Raw genomic sequence first — 18,138 nt, forward strand, 5'->3', positions numbered from 1 at the left:
GGTTGTTGTGATTGTATTTAGTCTTTAGAAACCAGTTTAGTTTTTCAAAGTCCATATAGGAAGATTTTACCCGATAGGATAACTATCCCAAATCAAAACAAAATGTATTCAAATAAAACCGCACATTCCAACGCCTACACGCGTAGAGATTTTATTGCTAATTTTTGTAATTGAACCATGTTATCAGATTAAGTAAGTTCAAATATCGCCAATTATCACAATTTAGGTAACGAAAACTATACGCAAGACCTTTAAAATTCTGGATTTCATAATCAGAAGTTGCAAGGAGCTGAAAAATTCTACCAGTAATGAAAATGTTATAGTCGTATTATTCCGATGTAGGCATCGAATTTGGAAAACTGTAACGGAATATGGGTCAATAATTATGAATATTTGAATGAAGAAATTGAAAAAATTCAAAGAAAATTTGGAAGATCTTCAATTTAAAATGACTATACGGATTTGATTCGAATTTTCATAACATACCATATCTATAACAAAGTCGTTTCAACAATACTCTAAGCTAACAGTTTATTCTTTTATGTCTATAGGACGCTACCACCGCGGAAATCGTCTCTATTTACCTACTGCTAAAACGAATGCAATGCTTTCTTCCCCAAAGTTTAAAATGCAGTATTTTGTGTACTCTGTTTATAAATATCTTGATTTTTCAAAATGACATTCATGCTTCGTAAAACCAGCACAACTGTGTTTTTTACTTGATTGTTCAACTTTTGTTTCTATCTCAAAGAATGCTAATTTTATTTCTTAATTTAGAGTAGTGAAAATGATTTACATATTTTGGTTTTTTTAGGTTTGGTTAGTTTTTGATTATTTGTACATTCTACTTTTGATCCATAAACCTATAATTAAATAAATAAATATGTAGAATGAAAGAAAAAATCAGACCTAAATAAGAATCCAAATGAAAATAGAGAGATAATCTTTCAATTTATAGAAGGCTGTGCAAAATGTCTTCAAACACAAGTTATCAATATGAATTAATTCACATTTAATATACCACATGAAATTAGTCACTAAACAAACAGGTTCTTGTTGTTTTGGTACACAGACTGTTGTTCATTCGACTTTCTGATTTTACGAATTAGGTTTGAATTAACATGGACAAAATAAAGAAAAATAAGAAAATTTGACCACGACTTATTGACTACTAGCTCGCTTTGTTCATGCTTATATCAATTTTCTATTTGCCACGTCTTCTTTTGACTTGTTGGGTAGAAAATTAAAGAATATTGCAAGTTTGATCGATTTCCACTAAAAAAAACAATTTACCATCAAAATATCTTAAATTATTGAGCGAATAGGTTAGGCTCATCTACTTTCACCGGATCTTCAAATTAGTTAGTAATCGAACTAAAATAATATGAACCCAAATTAACATATTATAGTCAGACAAAGAATGAAATCACGATCTACTTTTAGAGGAAGGGGTTAATTTTATTCGTGCAAATAAATAAAAAATACGTAAAAATTTCAAAGACTCTTACCCTGAAATTCTTTTCTCGCCGACGACACTGACGTCACGATGTTGGCAACGTGTCCGAGTACAGTGGCAAAGAGTAGGAGTCCAAAAAGTAACTGTAAGTGTAACAATAAATATGACAACAGCGCAACGGTGGCGTTTGCCGCGTTGGAATATCCGCATTGGGGTAACTTGGAACGATTCTTAAATTTATGAATGAGATAAGCCGAACCCCACCACAGAGATTGGCATCGAGCGCCGGCATTAGTAGCCACAGGTTGTTATTATTTTGGCTTTCGGAGGCCGAGAAAAAGTAACGGGTTAATCGCCATTTGTTATAGCGTTAACATCAAAATTTGGGTGAATGTCATTTGAATGCTTCAGTATAGAATAGTGTTAATAATAATAATTAATTGTCAATAGTATGTAATTGGTAGGTTTATGCTTTCCCCCACAAAAACTACCCACTATCCTATCTGGAAAGTTAGCAGAGATTGAAAGAGTTTAATTCAAAAGTTTAATGCTTTGTTTAGGTAATTTAAATAATAATGGTTTCATATATACAGGATGCACTGAATTGTTGTTGCTGTGATACTTTAGATTTTTAAATGAGATACCCTGTAATTTTTGAGTTTATGCATTTTTGAAATTGGTCAAAAACTGAAAAGTTTGAGAGTTAATTACTATAAAATTTTGCAACATCTTAAACGACAAAAAGTCACTTTTTTCAATGAGATACCCGCTATGTAATTATTAAGGATGTGGATGTAACACTATGAACTAGACAAATACCCCTATCATTTTTTAATTAAAAGGCTTAAGGACTTCGTACACAACAAATTATTGTATTATTGACACAAATTGGAAACCAGGGTATATTATATTGAAAATATTTTATCGTTTTTATCTTTCATGTTAATTTTGTTTGTTACATTTATTTTTAACATAAAACCGTGTGTGTCCATGTTTTAGTGAGGTTGGTTGCAAATTCTTGAATTAAGAAAAAACTGGTTTTTGCATAAATAGTTGAAAATTTAAGGATAACCCTTTGTGGTTACAACAACGGCGTAGATTTTGTCCACGTGGCATCACTTGAAACTTTACGTAAAAGACTGTCTTATAAAAAACATCTATATGGACGTTGATGTTTCCGTTGATGAATGCGTATTAATCAACGTACATGCAAAAACGTTGGCATGTATGCAGAAAAACGTCACATATTTTAGGGACCCTTAAGCGAAATTAATTAACAAAAAAGTAATATCGGCGATTGCCATTAGGTAATTGAGAAATGATCATGTTGCGTAAAAAATGCCTGACATTCACCCAAACAATGTTTTTTAATATCCGTTCATATAAATCATTTTATAGAACACCGGAGGCTTTGTTTACGGACTTTTTCCATTAATTAACTGCCGTCGATTTAAAACCCGCCTTTTTCAGAAAGCGTATCAGAGCTTCAATTCGCAAAACTTTCCCATAGAGAAAATCTCAATGCTTAAACATTGTCAATAATGTTCATTACATATGAAAAACTTTATACTTGGAAGAGTTGGGAAACTTTTTGATGTGCAATTTGTCATCATAAAAGTGACCAAAATGGCGAACTTTTCAATATTAAAATGAAAAAAGTTGAGTTAGAAAATAACATGAGCAAAAAAAAATTTGCATTACTTATAAATTGAACATTTTCCCATCTATAGTGAACATCAGAGAGTATTATTTTGGAGGTGTGGTAAATTATAAGAGCGGCATCTTTCATCTCAGCTCCAATGAAAATGAACACATTTGTGCTTATTTGACTGTAACTCTCGTTGATTCGCACGAAAATATTCCGTAGGTCTCATATATTTACTATTTTTTGTGTATTCTTGCCGTATTATAAATACAAAGAGTGTTTTCGAACAACAACTCTGTTGGAAACAATATTTTTCCGACAAGCGAGATTTCTTTATTAGACGTTATATGCTCCATCACGTAGCAAACTTGGACAGCATTTCTCAGACAAATGGTCTAAAAGGTACTAGATAGTGTGACATTGTGACGAAAAATTCTTCGGGGACATTATTTGTTGGTTTGTGGAATTTCGAGGACGTTTCATAAACTTCTCAGGTGGCACTCGAGTGTTTAATTTGAACAAATGAAGCCTCATTTGCAAAATGAAATATACCCAAAAAACTATTTAAATTTATAAAGTTTTAATAAAAACATACTAACTTTTTTTGCAGCTTTTGTTAGTTGCAAAGTTAAAAAAAAATAATTGTACGCGAATCAAAGTCCATGCATTCTGTTATTTCATACAAGATTATGAATTGCAGTTTATTTATTAATGTGATTTTATACAAAATCTGTGTAGCCTGTGCTGAGAAATTAGGACAAGGGTTTTAGTTTTTTTATTATAAGAATGGATTCATTGATGTGTAGTTTACGAGATTATCTTTAGCATAGAAGTCCTTTGAAGTGCGGTCGACTGTGTTTCCTTTTTAATACGATTTTTATTGCTTTTTTCTGCTGTTTAGCCATTTTCCAAAACACCTTACATGGTAAGATATATTGCCTACTTCTTTCATGTGGTGTTTACAGCTTAACTTTTAGCCAAGAATGACACCTAAGAACTATGCTTCTAAATATTTGGTTTTTGCCTTTTAAGGATAATTCAATATTATAAACCAGTATTTTGCTTATGTGTTTGTGCATATTCTATACTTTTGTAATTTTCCGAAATATAATTTTTAGTACTTTTATCTAGCGCCTATTGATAGATTGATGTATTTGCTTTGATAAGAAAAACAATTGTTCGATTTGGACACGTTGAATCGTTTGGTGGCCAACAAACCAACAAATCATGTATCGGAAGAATTTTTAATCACGTGTTTCCATCAGTGATACCAATGTCATCTAAATTGTTGCGTTCTCATAGAGTAAAGTAATTTTAAAACCAGCCTAAATGGAGTTGTTCTGTTTGTTAATATCGTCTCAAAACTCCTACACAAGGTAATATAGTAAAAAATTAACAAAACCGGGTACGGATTCTATCCTATCGTTGCTCAAATTTTTGGTTTTGCTAATAAAGTTTTCCGAACTAAGATCGGTAATAATTTTTCACCCATAAAACCACTGATCACACACCTGAAATATGACGAAAAGGTATTCCGGTTTATTCCTAGGTCTGGGTAAATCGCCTATAGTCGTTAACGCGAGAGTACACCAATAGTAACTCTGAAGGTAAGCCTTAACGTGGTCAGTACCTTCGGCCGCGGAATCACTATAAACCCAGTTTTTACTCCCGAAACCATCGTTTTTGAGCACTAAATGGAAGACACACCCGTTCCAATGGAAAATCACTAACAGGTAATGGATGAGGCTCGACGAGCGCACGAAATTCGGATAGTTCGTGTGCCGTTCGGTGCGGTCCATGAACGCCCAAAACCGGTAGATTTTCACCTGCAAATAGCAACAAATAAGTAATCATAAGAACAACAATTTTTTGTGGAGTTGCCCAAAATTTTTGTCTTGATGAGTATTATGTTTACTATAATAAATATTGGTCGAAATAAAATCTCGGAATCTGTGCCTATGCATTTGATCATATAGCATAGCATCATTTCGGAAAATTAGAGAACCGGCTTGAAAATAAAAATGGCACTTCTGGAATGCACACATAATTTTTAATATTTTGAGTTTATTAGGTAGACCACTGTCAAGCACTAAGAATATAAGAGCGCTGAATATTTCCAATGAGTAAGTAGGAGGCGTAACCTAATATTCATATTCTGAACCATCAGTACCAAAAATATCCCGGCTTAAAAACATACAGAATGTAAAGACCCTGCTTTGCATACTTAGCTAGAGTGTGACTAACTTTGCGAATGCCGTAAATAAAAGCTCAACAATATTACAATAAATTTGGCACAACTCAAGAGATTCGCCAAGCAAGAGAATTAGAGAAATCTAGAAGTAATATGTCTATGATGAAAAATTAATTTTAAATTCAGGTACGTTTTTTTAAGTCATTATTAATGCATGGAGTAAATTTTACACAACTCCAAATTGTTCTTACTTAATGCAGTGGTACAAATGTGTTAAAAATATAATTTGTTTACTTTTTATCGAAGGCCATTTCTGGGCGTGATCTTTTCATTACAAGAATATGCAATTATTGAAAAAAAATACGATTTCTTCATTTTCACCATTTCATGAATCTCTATTTTATTTGGCGACACTTATACCACTGCACACATAGATGCGAACGTTGGTAACATGACTAGCACTTAAAAGAGATACTCAGGGTCACAAGTTGCCATATAAGTCTAAAGACCTGTCATTCACGTGCGAAAGCAAATTAATAAAACGAAATGAAAAGAGAACTTTCTATATTCTATGATTTATTATGTTTAAATTTAAAACTACGTACAGGGTGGCCCGTTTAAGAAGGGCCTATACCTTATCTTGAATTCTATGCGGTTACAAAATTAATTTAAATACAAAAGTTGTTTCTGTTAAAATGGCATTTATTTCCTAATCGTCACTTTTTATATACAGTGTGGTAAAACAAAGTTACATTTTTTTAAATATAACATCCTACATTTTATTGCATTTTTGGTTAGTCCTTTCAAAGATAAAAGTCAACGATATATATGAATATGGGTCTGTGATGAATCGTTTCGAACTTATTAGGGATCATCTTCAGAATTCAGGTCGTCTTTCAACCGTCATTTTTGGGTTGCTTATTAACTTTTGAAACCTTTTTCCATCTACAATTTTTACGAAAATAATGCTTTTCTTTAGGCAATGATCAAATTTAAAATATTTTGTTAAAATACGCGGTTTCGCAAAATGATACGTTCCCAATTTTCTTAAATGAGACACCCTGTGTATTATTGAATTTTCGAATAGCCACTTTAATAGCAATTTCGATTATATAATATAGTACGAGTCTCTGACTTTCCGTTTTGGCTTAATTGGCAGATAAACTAACCAAAACTGGGTATTAGATTTAAATTATTAAGATATAAAACTGAGCATTAGCTCCTTATCAACGTTTTAGAGCATCGTCAAGAAATCGTATTAAAAGCAGAATATTAAACTTTGCACAAAGTTGCTAAATTTGGCAAATTATTTATTTCTACGTTTAAATTTCCACGTGAAAAGTAGATCTAATTAAATTAGTTTTTCGATATATCCGCCGTTTTGAAGAATTCAAGTACTATATACTATATACTATTCAGACAGTGTAGTGCCACGCGAATCCATTGATGCACTTCCAAAACTGTTGAGGATTTATCTTTGTAAACCATATCTGTCAATGTGCCCCACAAAAAAAGTCCATCGGCTTTAAATCTGGACTCCTCGCTGGTCAGGAGGTAGTTCTGTTTTGTCCAATCCACTCTCTGAAATTTTCATTTAAAAAACGAATGATTGCACCATTTTGATGGTAAAGAGCGCCATCTTGCTGCCAAATTAAATCTGGATGCTCTCTTTGTGGAATATTATCATGTACAAGTGGCCGATTTCGTTCCTTAATAAGCTTAAATATCGTACGGATGTCAAATTTTGGATGGATGGATGGATGGATCTTCGCTCCTGTTTGTTTACTTCAAAAACACATTTTTTTATTTTCTGAACTCCAATAATGCGTATTTTTTCAGACTTTGTGAATGTTGATTCATGGGTACAAATTATGTTTTCGTTAATTGCAGAATACGAGTTTTAAATTAAAATCTGCTTCTTGTAGTTTTGTTTGGTTTTTGGCTTATAACTGATAATTTTAAAACATGTTTGAAGTGTGGTTCGTCTTACGTCTATGTGTGTGTGTGTGTGTTTCAACAGGCAATTTTCTATATATTTTTTAAAGACATGTGGTCTATATTATTAAGAATATAAATATTTTTGAAAAGTTTTTTTTTACAGTTAAGGAATTTATTTACAAAATTCTTAAATCATGAATGTAAAAGAATTTATGTATTATGAGAAAATACTTGCCAATTAAGCCAAAAAGATAAATCAGAGAGACTTACTATGTCATATAAATGAAATTGCTAATAAAGTGACTATTCGAAAATCCATTAATATACAGGGTGTGTCATTTAAGAAAATTGAGAAAATTTTGCGAAAAATGGAAGAAAATATCTTAAATTTGATTACTACCTAAAGAAAAGCATTATTGTCGTAAAAACAATAGATGGTTTAAACATAACCCGAAGTCTGAAACATAACCCGATTTTGAAGGACCATACTCATATATATCGCTGAATGTGTCTTTGAAAGGACTATCCAAAAATACAATAAAATGTAAGGTGATCTATTTAAAAAAAATAACTTTGTTTCACCACCATGTACATAAAAAAGTGACGAATAGGAAAATAAAAAAATCAAGGTCATTTTAATAGAAACAACTTGTATTTAAATTTTTTTTAACCCCCGTAGATTTCGAGATAAGGTATAGACCCTTCTTAAACGGGTCACCCTGTACATAATCAAAACGCTGTATCTCTACTATTACGTTCCGTTTAAAAATTCTTGCGTATAAACTACAGCAATATTCGCAGCAGGTATAAATATTGATAAAACTAGTTTCCATTTATATGCAGTGTAGATTTTGAAAAAACATTTAGGATAAACATAAATCTGCTCGATCAGATAGCCAAATTAACGTTGTCCAATACATTCGCATTTATTCAAATTCTAACATGCTAGACAACTGCTAGAAATTAATGATTCCTGATGCCCAACACGTATAACAAATAAAGTATAAGATAAAGATATCGTTTTCCCTTTCTTATTTCTTGAATATAATAAAAGTAATTAACAGGCCCATATCTAAAGATTAGCACACTGGACGTTTAGATTAGTTTTTGCGAATGGCTCACATTTTCTCTCAATTCTCTATTCGGTATGTACTTTTCTTAATTAGCTATATCCCTTAAAAGATTTTTCACAAATTATTGTTATTAAATAAATAAATAGAATTTATTTGTTATATATTGATTGTATTATATATAACATTATTGCGATGACGCGATGCAAAATGTGTAAACTATACTCATTAAAAATACTATTTACAAAACTTCTAGATTTCTCCTGAATCAAACTTACTGCTCTGTAAGTTCAATCAACAATAACCGACACATAAGAAATCCACAAGTTTTGTAAATAGTATTGTAGTAGCCTATGGAAGTTTATTTAAAAAAATTAAAAACTTTTGAAAATGTAAAAATAAAGTAATTAATTTTAATAAAAAGTTCATTTCTCTATACTGACACTTCCGCAACTTTCTCATCACTTGGCGCTTATTTCGCTCAGGAATCAATTTACCAAGAGACCAGAAACGTTTGCTTCAGCCGTTTCCTCATTAGCACTTAACCCAGGCTTATATCAAACTCGGAAGTTTGTTGCTCGTCAAATCCACTCCGAGTATAAACTTACCTTCTACTCCTGCTCCGGAATCTGACGTTTAAACGAAATATTTCCATTGTAAATAGAAAGTTGAGGAATGCGACGCATTTACTTCATAAAGTGTAATGAGTTAAGGTAGTAAAGTTGGCTTGTGAGGTGACAAAGGCCGAGAAGTTTAGACATCGGAGAGTATGAAAAAAATCGAGAACCCATATTTCGGAAACGTACCTATAAGTTAGTTATTAAAACAAATTTTGAATAAATGTAAAAGTACCTATGAACTTTGTTAACTGAAATAAAATTTGTTCAAGTTTGTAATAGTTTTCATATATTTTTAGAAAAATCACACTGGCTATCGGCACATCTAACTCTCAGAGTAGTAAATTGATGACAAAATTAATAGTCAATTTGGCAAACATGATCAAGTGATAAATGTAATACGACAAATCGTTGTCTCTTTTGTAGAAGTTTAAACTGATTAATTAGAAAATGAGGACAGCTGAAATAACAATCAAATTTAATTTATTGATTTTTTAATAATCGACAGGATCCGTGTAGATAATAGATAAATGAAATATAGAGACCTTAATTGTCTATACCACTGAACAATAACAAAAATAAGGGACAGTGTCCATTAGCAGTTCGCGGTTTTATTAAATAATTCGAGACAACTATTGGTCAATTCCGACAGGCATGTTTAGTATACGAAGGATCACCGAAATGCCCTTATATTCTAGAATTAACGCCAACTTAGAATAAATTAAATAAAGCAATGTCGATTCAAACTATGCCGCAATCGATAGAATGGTCGAAACACAGCCGAGTTCTTCTCTTGTCTTTTTTTTTTGAGATTTAATATTACGATGAATAAATTTTACTGCAAAGCCATCCGTGACTAAAATATCGCCAAACGCTCGAACTGACTGGCTACAAAGTCCAATCATGATAACGTTTTAAAATAACACCTTCAGCGCGCCTTACGAAAATATAATTAGGTCTCTGACGGTTTCGGGATAAAATATTGAATTATATCTTTTACAGGTCACGCGAACTCATGCACTACCATGTGACTTCACGTGGAGTGACAATAATATCCACCATTCTTTAGTATTCTTGTAAAGTTCGGAAAGGAGAAAGATATTCGGTACATATGCTGATAATATAGGAATTAATATTCAATACGGTCGGGGTGATTGATGATTATTTTTGTCTTATACTTCTTTATACCTATTTAGTGCGGTTCTCGAAATATTAATTGTTTTTCTTTTTTTTATATTTCATAGTTTTCTACTTTTTTTCTTCAGGTGAGTATTTGATCCGAATAATAGCGATCAACCAGCTATAACGGCTGCTCTAAATATTTGCGTTGTTTTTGAGAACCATATTCTTAAGTTTTGGAGCTATCATATTCTTCTTCATCCTGGTCCTTTGTTATCATAGACTTTCTCTTGGAAAACAGATTTTAAAAGGCTGTATATACTTTAGTTCCTCACAATATGTCTTTGAAAACTTTTAAACAATTTAGCAATTTGGTTGAAGGCGGCCCTTGCTTTCTCCATCATAATTCCAGTTTCCTGTGAGTGATTCTAATCCCCAAGTAGATGAACTGTAAAACCCTTTCTATATATGTGTTGTTAATTATAAGGTCGTACCTCGCACCTTGTTTTTTACTGAATTTGGTTTTTCTAATGTTGACTTCTAAGCCATATTGACAACTGATATCTGTTATTTTATTGCCTAACTCCAGGAAAAATGCCGTCGGTTTGCTCACCCATACTGATTTTAAATGGGTCTGACTGATTCTAATACAGGTTTCGTATAATTGTCAAATATTTATCATCCATTTTTGTGTTTCTCAAAGAATCCATCATCTTTAAATACTTTATTTTGTCGAAGTCTTTTCGATAGTTGATAAAACAATCGAAAATATCACAATTCATATCCCTTCAACATTTCATACAAAACAGCGCATATGTTTCATTAGTTTACCCACATATTCTCTAGCAAATATCTAGCTTCCTTTACAGGGAAAACTAATAGTTTCGTACTTAATTGCTTCCACTTCATTGAACAATTAAAAAGCATTATATTAGATACAGGAAATATTCTGCCTACTGTCGACGTAGAATCCATCTTTACTAAAGTTTCTATTCCTGTAATTCTCACCCTCATTTCGGATATATTAAAATTCGAGAATCTGGAACCAAACCCTCTCACTTTAATTGAAAATTGCTTGTCTGGAACATATTTTTCTTATAACGATCAAATTTTTAAACAAATGTCGAATATATTTATAGAAGCTTTTGAGAAGAAAGCTCTCGACTCCTTCCATCTAAAACCAAAATTACGAAAACGCTACTATTGTTATTTGGCCTCATGGTCAAGAATCCCTAGTATATTTTCTTAGACATTTAAACTCTATACACCCCAACATACGATTTACCATTGAATTAGAAACTAATAACAACCTCCCATTCTTAGATATTCTTATCAATAGAAAATCAAACCTAACATTGAGTCAGTGTGTTTACAGAAAAACATCACCATTCGGTCCAAAAATCATCGGTTATCAACTCTCTTGTTTACAGAGTCGTAAAACTCTCAGTCCGAGTCACTGAACCCAGAATTAAAACACCTCCTCTCTAATAATTTGAACATTAAAGATATTAAGCGTTCCATCACAAAATACACTTGACCACAACCTTCCAATAGCAATGAAGTCGAAAGCAATCCCACAATTGTCACTGTTGTCCTTCCACATATCAAAAGTTCTAAGGAAGTACGTCACAACCAGATTTACCACTTGTCCAAAAATCTCTCAACATCTTCGGTCCGTCAAAGACAAAATTCCATTTGGGATGTCAGGAGTTTGCAGCATTCCAACTAGGCTCGAAGAACATGAAAGAGCCTTAATACTAAGACAAATAAACTCATCAGCAGCTGCGGAACACAATCACGAAATCGGACATAAAACTTTATTCGATATAACTAAAATTCTTGCATGTAATGAATTAATCTATAAGCAACCTAACAATCTTAACCACGATTCAGGTCTTGTCACCAATATGGTAATTAGTCATCCGACGCGGTATTTAGCTACGCTCTCCCCTCAAATAATATATAAGCAGGTACAGAGTGAAATGCGAGCCAGTTTCAGGCAAGCTCTGAAGAAGCCAAGACGTGAGCAAGTTCGAGTGAGCACCGACGCAGGAAGAATACAGAAAGAAGTTTTAAAAAAATATTACGGTAAGCTGTGAAAAATTATAGGATATGCGATTTAAAATTAAAGAATTTTGACATGAGCAGATAGGGAAATCCAAGTACTCGAATTTTCAAAGAGAATCTCTTTGCTGTTCTCCATAATCACCCGATATGAGATGGACCATGATAGAAACATAGATTGTCCAAATTTAAATCCCAAAATATTTTGACGAATATCATGCCGCACTTGCATAATGATTAACCCAATGTGTAAAATTTCCTTTACATTTTCGATATTTTCGTTGAAGAACGCAATAGAAAAATATAAATGCAAGAGTAATTAATGGTGTTATCGCAAAATGTTGATCAGTTAATCCGCTTTGTGGTGTAATCAGTGGGCAAATAAGGCTCATAATTTAAAACGCACACATTTAACAAGAGAAATGGCATCCAATTTCACAGTTGCACCGGAAACTAAAAAAGTGCAATTAATCCATAAATAATTAACCCTGATTGCAACAGTGTGCGACGCGCCCGGAGTACTACGACGTATTTTTTAATTGCGTTTGAACTTGATACACGTCGCACGTATTTTCCCAGCGGTGTACTGAGAATTTTGCCATTTGAACAAACGCTTTAGTGCTTTTTGCTTATGCCCGAGCGTTAGACGTAGTAAAAATGATACTAACTGTTTATTTCACACCCTAAAACAGTTAAAACAGTGTAAAACCATTATTGACTACACAAACAAGTAATATTGCTTTGAAATAGTAAAAATTACACCAAATTAAAACTGGCTACTGAATTGGTGTGGTAAATAAAATGCCATTTGGAGCCATGTGCTTTAAAATATAATAAAACATAATTTATATATAATAAAATTAAGGATGCGACGAGTCTATAATGTCTATATTTTGACCACATTAATATTTGGTAGAATGACGGTGCATCCATTGCCTTTATTATTTACTTGCAAAATATTTCAATTTTACGCAAGCATTTGCCACACTAAGCAACCGCAAGCTTTTGTCAAGAAATTGAAACATGTTGATCAATAGTAGTTAATTTTTAAGGATTTTTATATCATAATTATCAATACAGTTCTCATAAATTTTAAATTCAAAAGGAGTTAAAATTTGTAAATGTTCATTATTATTCCCGCAAACTGGAAAATTCAGAAATATTAAAAACTGCTTAAGAAGATTGGATGATAATCATCAAAATTACAGTCAATGTTATGGCGTCACATAATCTAAGATATACAAGGATTTACAATACATTCACATTCAATTACATTGAGTGACCATTATATACCGAGTGACACAAGAAATTCGGAAGACTATAACTTTTGAACGGTTTGAGATAGCGATTTGAAATTTGGAAGGGTTAATATATGCTGAATGTCCAATTCTTGTGATAATATGGTTTGAGCGGAAACGAAAATAACTTTCGTATTTTGAATGGCACAATCTATTTTTTTTTTGCATTTTTGAAGTCAGGAGATCATTTTACGTAGGACAGGACAGTTTTTCTCTTTTTTTTTTAATTTTTATTTAATTTTTGAAAATTGTGTGACCATCATAAATACCACTTGATCATGGAAAAAATTGCAAAAACTTTTCTTTACTGGTTTAATGGCGAATAGCATTTAACGTAATAAACTATTAATTTTTTAGGTTAACCTAGTTTTTTCAAATATCTTCCGAGTGGGAACAAAAACCTTTTAAACCCGGTACTTTTTTGAAACATTTTAAGACCAAAAAATTTTTAAAATCCTTTAAAAAATAGGCTCACAGGAAAGAAAAAACCAGATAAAAAAATACATTTTCATAAAAACAAAATATTACTTAAGTGGCTTTGGTTCTATTCATTATTAATTGTCAAGTCGGTAAGAATAAAAATGAAGAAGAAACTCTCCACAGTGGAAAGGAAAAAACATTAGAACTTTAAAAAAATTAAAATTCAAGAGAGAGTTTCTTCTGAGATTCAACGATTAGAATTTTTTGTTGAAAATATTATGATATTCTTTTGGAGTACGGGGATGCAGTCAAAAAATAACGTAAGTATTGTATGTATACATACGTCATAATCTACAAGCACTTTTTACCGGAAACTCAGAAGCACAAAAGTCACTTTTTGGAATAATTCAACACAATATTTTGAAAATCTGTTAGAAAATAAAAGCTCAACAATGTCGGTAGAATCGATTTGAAAGTGGTATATCAACGTGTGTTACTGTAAGACAAGTTTTACATTGACACAAAACATCACATTCATTTATGTTGAAACTGGAGTTTTGTATTTATTTGAATTAAATGAGTGCGATAAAAATTTACTTAATAACTTAATAAAATGAACTCCTTCTTGTATTCATAACATTTCTGGAGTTATACTATCAAACGCAGGCGATATTCTCCGTTGTAATTCTTGTAGGTCGAACACTGGAGTTACGTAAACACGGTCTGTCACGTACCCCCAAACAAAAAAATCTAACAGTGTCAAGTCCGGGTTACCGTGGGGGGCAATTGACTGGACCGTGTGTTGAGATTTGTCTATCCCCATCAACATCACATAGGTGTTCAGTAACATCTCTAAAATTATGAGCGCCATCCTGCTGAAAATACATATTTAATGTCACGGCAAGAGGTAAACCATCTACCGAATCTCCAATTTTGTTTCTTAAGAATTGTAAATATCGTGCACCAGTGAAGGCACCACGAATAAAAAACAGGTCCAATAATTCGCGTTCCTATCACTCCTGCCCAAACATTGATTCCGAACCGTTCTTAAAACTGTCTGCGACGAATAATTCTTTGATTATTTAAAGATCCGTTGTTCTGTCGGTTAAACATAGTATTATTTCGTGACTCATCAGTGAACAAAATTAAGTAAACAAAATTATTCTCGTCATGATTATCTAACAGCCAATTAAAATATCCAAGTCTTCTTACAAGGTCAGCTTCATAAATATGTTGATGAAGGTAATACTTAAAAGAATGATAGCTGCTTTTTTTCAAATTCTTCTCACAGGTTCTCCTGAGATGTCTAATTCGCATGCCACTTCTCTTAGCGACGCAGCTGGATTTACGTTGACGTATTCCAAAACATTTATTTCCATTTCTCCACTTACAATCAAATTATCATGTCGATTATTTTGTGTATTTTTCATTTTCAATTCCAGCTTTCTAAAGAAAGAATGAGCGGGAAAGCAACGTCCCGGATAGCGGGCTGCATACAATGCACGGGCCTGTCGGGAGTTTGTTCTGCATTCGCCGTATATCAGAAACATATCAACTTTTTCTGCATTTGTAAACTGATTATTATTTTCCATAATAATGCAAATCGATAAAAATGTACAAACTGTCAGAATTTTCAATCATGTCGACTTGATGATGAATAGAGGCAAAGCCAGCTAAGTAATATTTTGTTTTTATAAAAATGTATTTACTTATCTGGTATTTTTCGTCCTATGAGCTGAGTTTTTGACAGATTTTGAAAAATGTGGTGTCAAAAGTCACAGCCATAGATGCAATTTTCAATTTTTCCTATCCCACGTAGAATGATGTCCTGTATCCAAAAATGCAACAAAATATAGGTTTTCTCATTTAAAATTCGAAAGTTACTGTCGTTTCCGCTCAAACCAGAAGTGCAACCACTGAATACACATTGTCAAAAAATTGGACATTCAGCCTTCAAAACCCTTCAAAATTTGAAATCTCTTACTCAAGCCGTTTAAAAGTTATAGTGTTCCCTTTTTCTTGTGTCACCCGGTATAAAATAAATAGAAATAAGGAGAAAATCAAATTTTTTGTCATTAACAACCTAACTATAAACAATCTCTTATAATGAACTAATCGAAGAGTAGAATACAGAAAACTCTTTATGGATTAGACGTTAAAACCAACCTCGACAACAAGACTGCAAGCATTTGAAATCTGGCATATGTTGAGAGTATCACTGGTAGATGTATCACTAATATTCAAATTCTAGAGTGGATAAATAAGAAATGCACAGAGTTAACTCTAATAAAAAAAATAAAGGCTGCGAACTTGGAAGGGAAGATAGACAATGGAGAGAAAGGAGCTTAGGAAGAAGTCATGGTTGAGAAAATTTAGATGAATGCTTTCAGATATGGGACGGACAATATCCGATTCCAGCGACACAGAATAGGAAGGCTTGTTACGAACTAGTCGACAAGAAGGTGTAACATGTTTCTCTAATACAACAAATTCAGATAAAGCGATGGACATTCGAATTATCAGTAACTACTTTATTAAAATTAGGAACATTATTGTCGATCTAAAAAAGATGCACAAGATTAATATCACTTACTTGTAATAGGCGATCTACCTTTGTTTTTAATACGAGACCAGTCTTAAATATTTTTGGATGGGTTGATCGCTAGGACCAAGATTTAAGGTTTTTGTCGAATTGAATTTTTACCCTTCCAGTAGTAATCACAAACGCTTACAGGTTATCTCGAATATTATTAGAATTAAAACGTTGCAAATTTGCCAGCACCTGTTAACACATCTCTAAATGATAATTGACGAGCATAATTTTAGAATACTTACTAGCCTAAACGATCTCAATATGGAGTTAAAACCGATAGACAAGTAAAGAAAGTCTAACGGGAGCAAGCAGAGGCAGTCTATATAGAAGGTTGTGGAGTTCATGTAGTGCTGACGCAGCTTGACTGCGTCGGTCTGCAAAACCCCATCTTCCAGATAACCGGTGCGGAAGTGGACCAATATATCCATCAGGTACAGGAAATCCGCGAAGTAGTCCAGGCAGAACCACACCAAGATCGTGTTCGCTGCAATTTGAAAAAAACACTTCTTCAAACTCCGGTTGCGTTAAAAGACATACCTCGGTCGAAATATCGTTCTCTCTAACCTTCTTTTTGTATCATATCGATAATCAATATTCTCTATATAGAAAGTCGCCTCTAAATAAACTGGCTATAAATCATAACTTTAGTGTGGTCCAAATTAAAACTCTACAGGTACCCCATAGTTTTATTTCGGAAGTAAAATACATAACTCCCTTATTCATTGATTTCAATAATTTAATAATTATTGTTAATGACAGTTGGTTAGGCAGTCTCAGAAATAATGAAGTTAGAATTCTAATAAATGAAATATTTCTTAATAATACTTAATATACTTATATATTCGCGTATACACGTATTCGGTTATTGTTAATGCGTATCGATATCCGGGAATCACTAAGCTGCAGCTAGATTATGTAGATATATAAATAGATATCTACGTTCATCTCTCTGACTGGTGCATCTCATTGCCTCTGGTTTAGTTTATTAATTATTTAATAAAGTGAGGCAGATTATTATTATACGATGAAGCCATCGGATGTTTCTCAGACGGTTCGTTCTCTAACAGACTTACCGTCAATTTCTCTGAAGGCAAAGCGGTAAATTATGACCCAAAAATTATAAAGGAACGCTAAGGAAACTATCATGGACCAATAATAGCAGAGGCGCCCCGCGGGGTCGAACACGAATGACCAGTTAGAACCTGCACGAAGTCGTGACGAATACGAATCGACTCGACGAAACCCGTAGCGACTGAAACAGAAAATAACATTTACTTAGACGGAGGGTGATAAGTGACAAGTGCTGATTTGAATTATTTATATTTTTTTATTATTTGGAAGCAACTCTTTTTCGTAACTAAAATAGAGTTTATTAAACTTGTTGCACAATATATTATTAGTTTTTTATCTACTGTGAAAAGAGTTAAAAAAGATTAAGTAGATATATTTTATATTCCGGTTAATTCTTAAGAATGTAAAGCAGCTCTTTGAGGAAAATGTCAAGGAAAGCATCCATCTTTTCCCCCTTTTAATACTAACGCAGTCTTCGGCACGTGATCACATTCCTGTTATAGTTACAGAACGTGAAAATTAATAATAGTAATAATCAACAAGAAATTTCATTGTTTGTTTGTACGAGGCTAATAGCTTAAGGTTTTGTCTACGCCGTCCCTAGCGCGCTTTACCTTACACCCGCATATCGGAGTTAAAAGGATACTGTCAAATGC

At 32.7% G+C, this 18,138-nt stretch overlaps 1 protein-coding gene across 1 annotated transcript in view; it reads right to left on the minus strand.

Moving 5' to 3' along the window:
• The window catches only part of LOC132697377 (cyclic nucleotide-gated channel rod photoreceptor subunit alpha), a 210,123-nt gene that overhangs the window by 107,046 nt on the left and 84,939 nt on the right, over positions 1–18,138 (minus strand). Inside the window, exons 8-11 of the mRNA XM_060662836.1 lie at positions 17,485–17,663; positions 16,654–16,895; positions 4,613–4,927; positions 1,509–1,599 (exon numbers count right to left, since the gene is read on the minus strand). Of these exons, the coding sequence (XP_060518819.1) occupies positions 1,509–1,599; positions 4,613–4,927; positions 16,654–16,895; positions 17,485–17,663 (827 nt within the window). The remainder of the gene's footprint in view (positions 1–1,508; positions 1,600–4,612; positions 4,928–16,653; positions 16,896–17,484; positions 17,664–18,138) is intronic.

The sequence above is a fragment of the Cylas formicarius genome, unplaced genomic scaffold, assembly GCF_029955315.1.
Source record: "Cylas formicarius isolate icCylForm1 unplaced genomic scaffold, icCylForm1.1 PGA_scaffold_1__22_contigs__length_36826433, whole genome shotgun sequence".
NCBI lineage: Eukaryota > Metazoa > Arthropoda > Insecta > Coleoptera > Brentidae > Cylas > Cylas formicarius.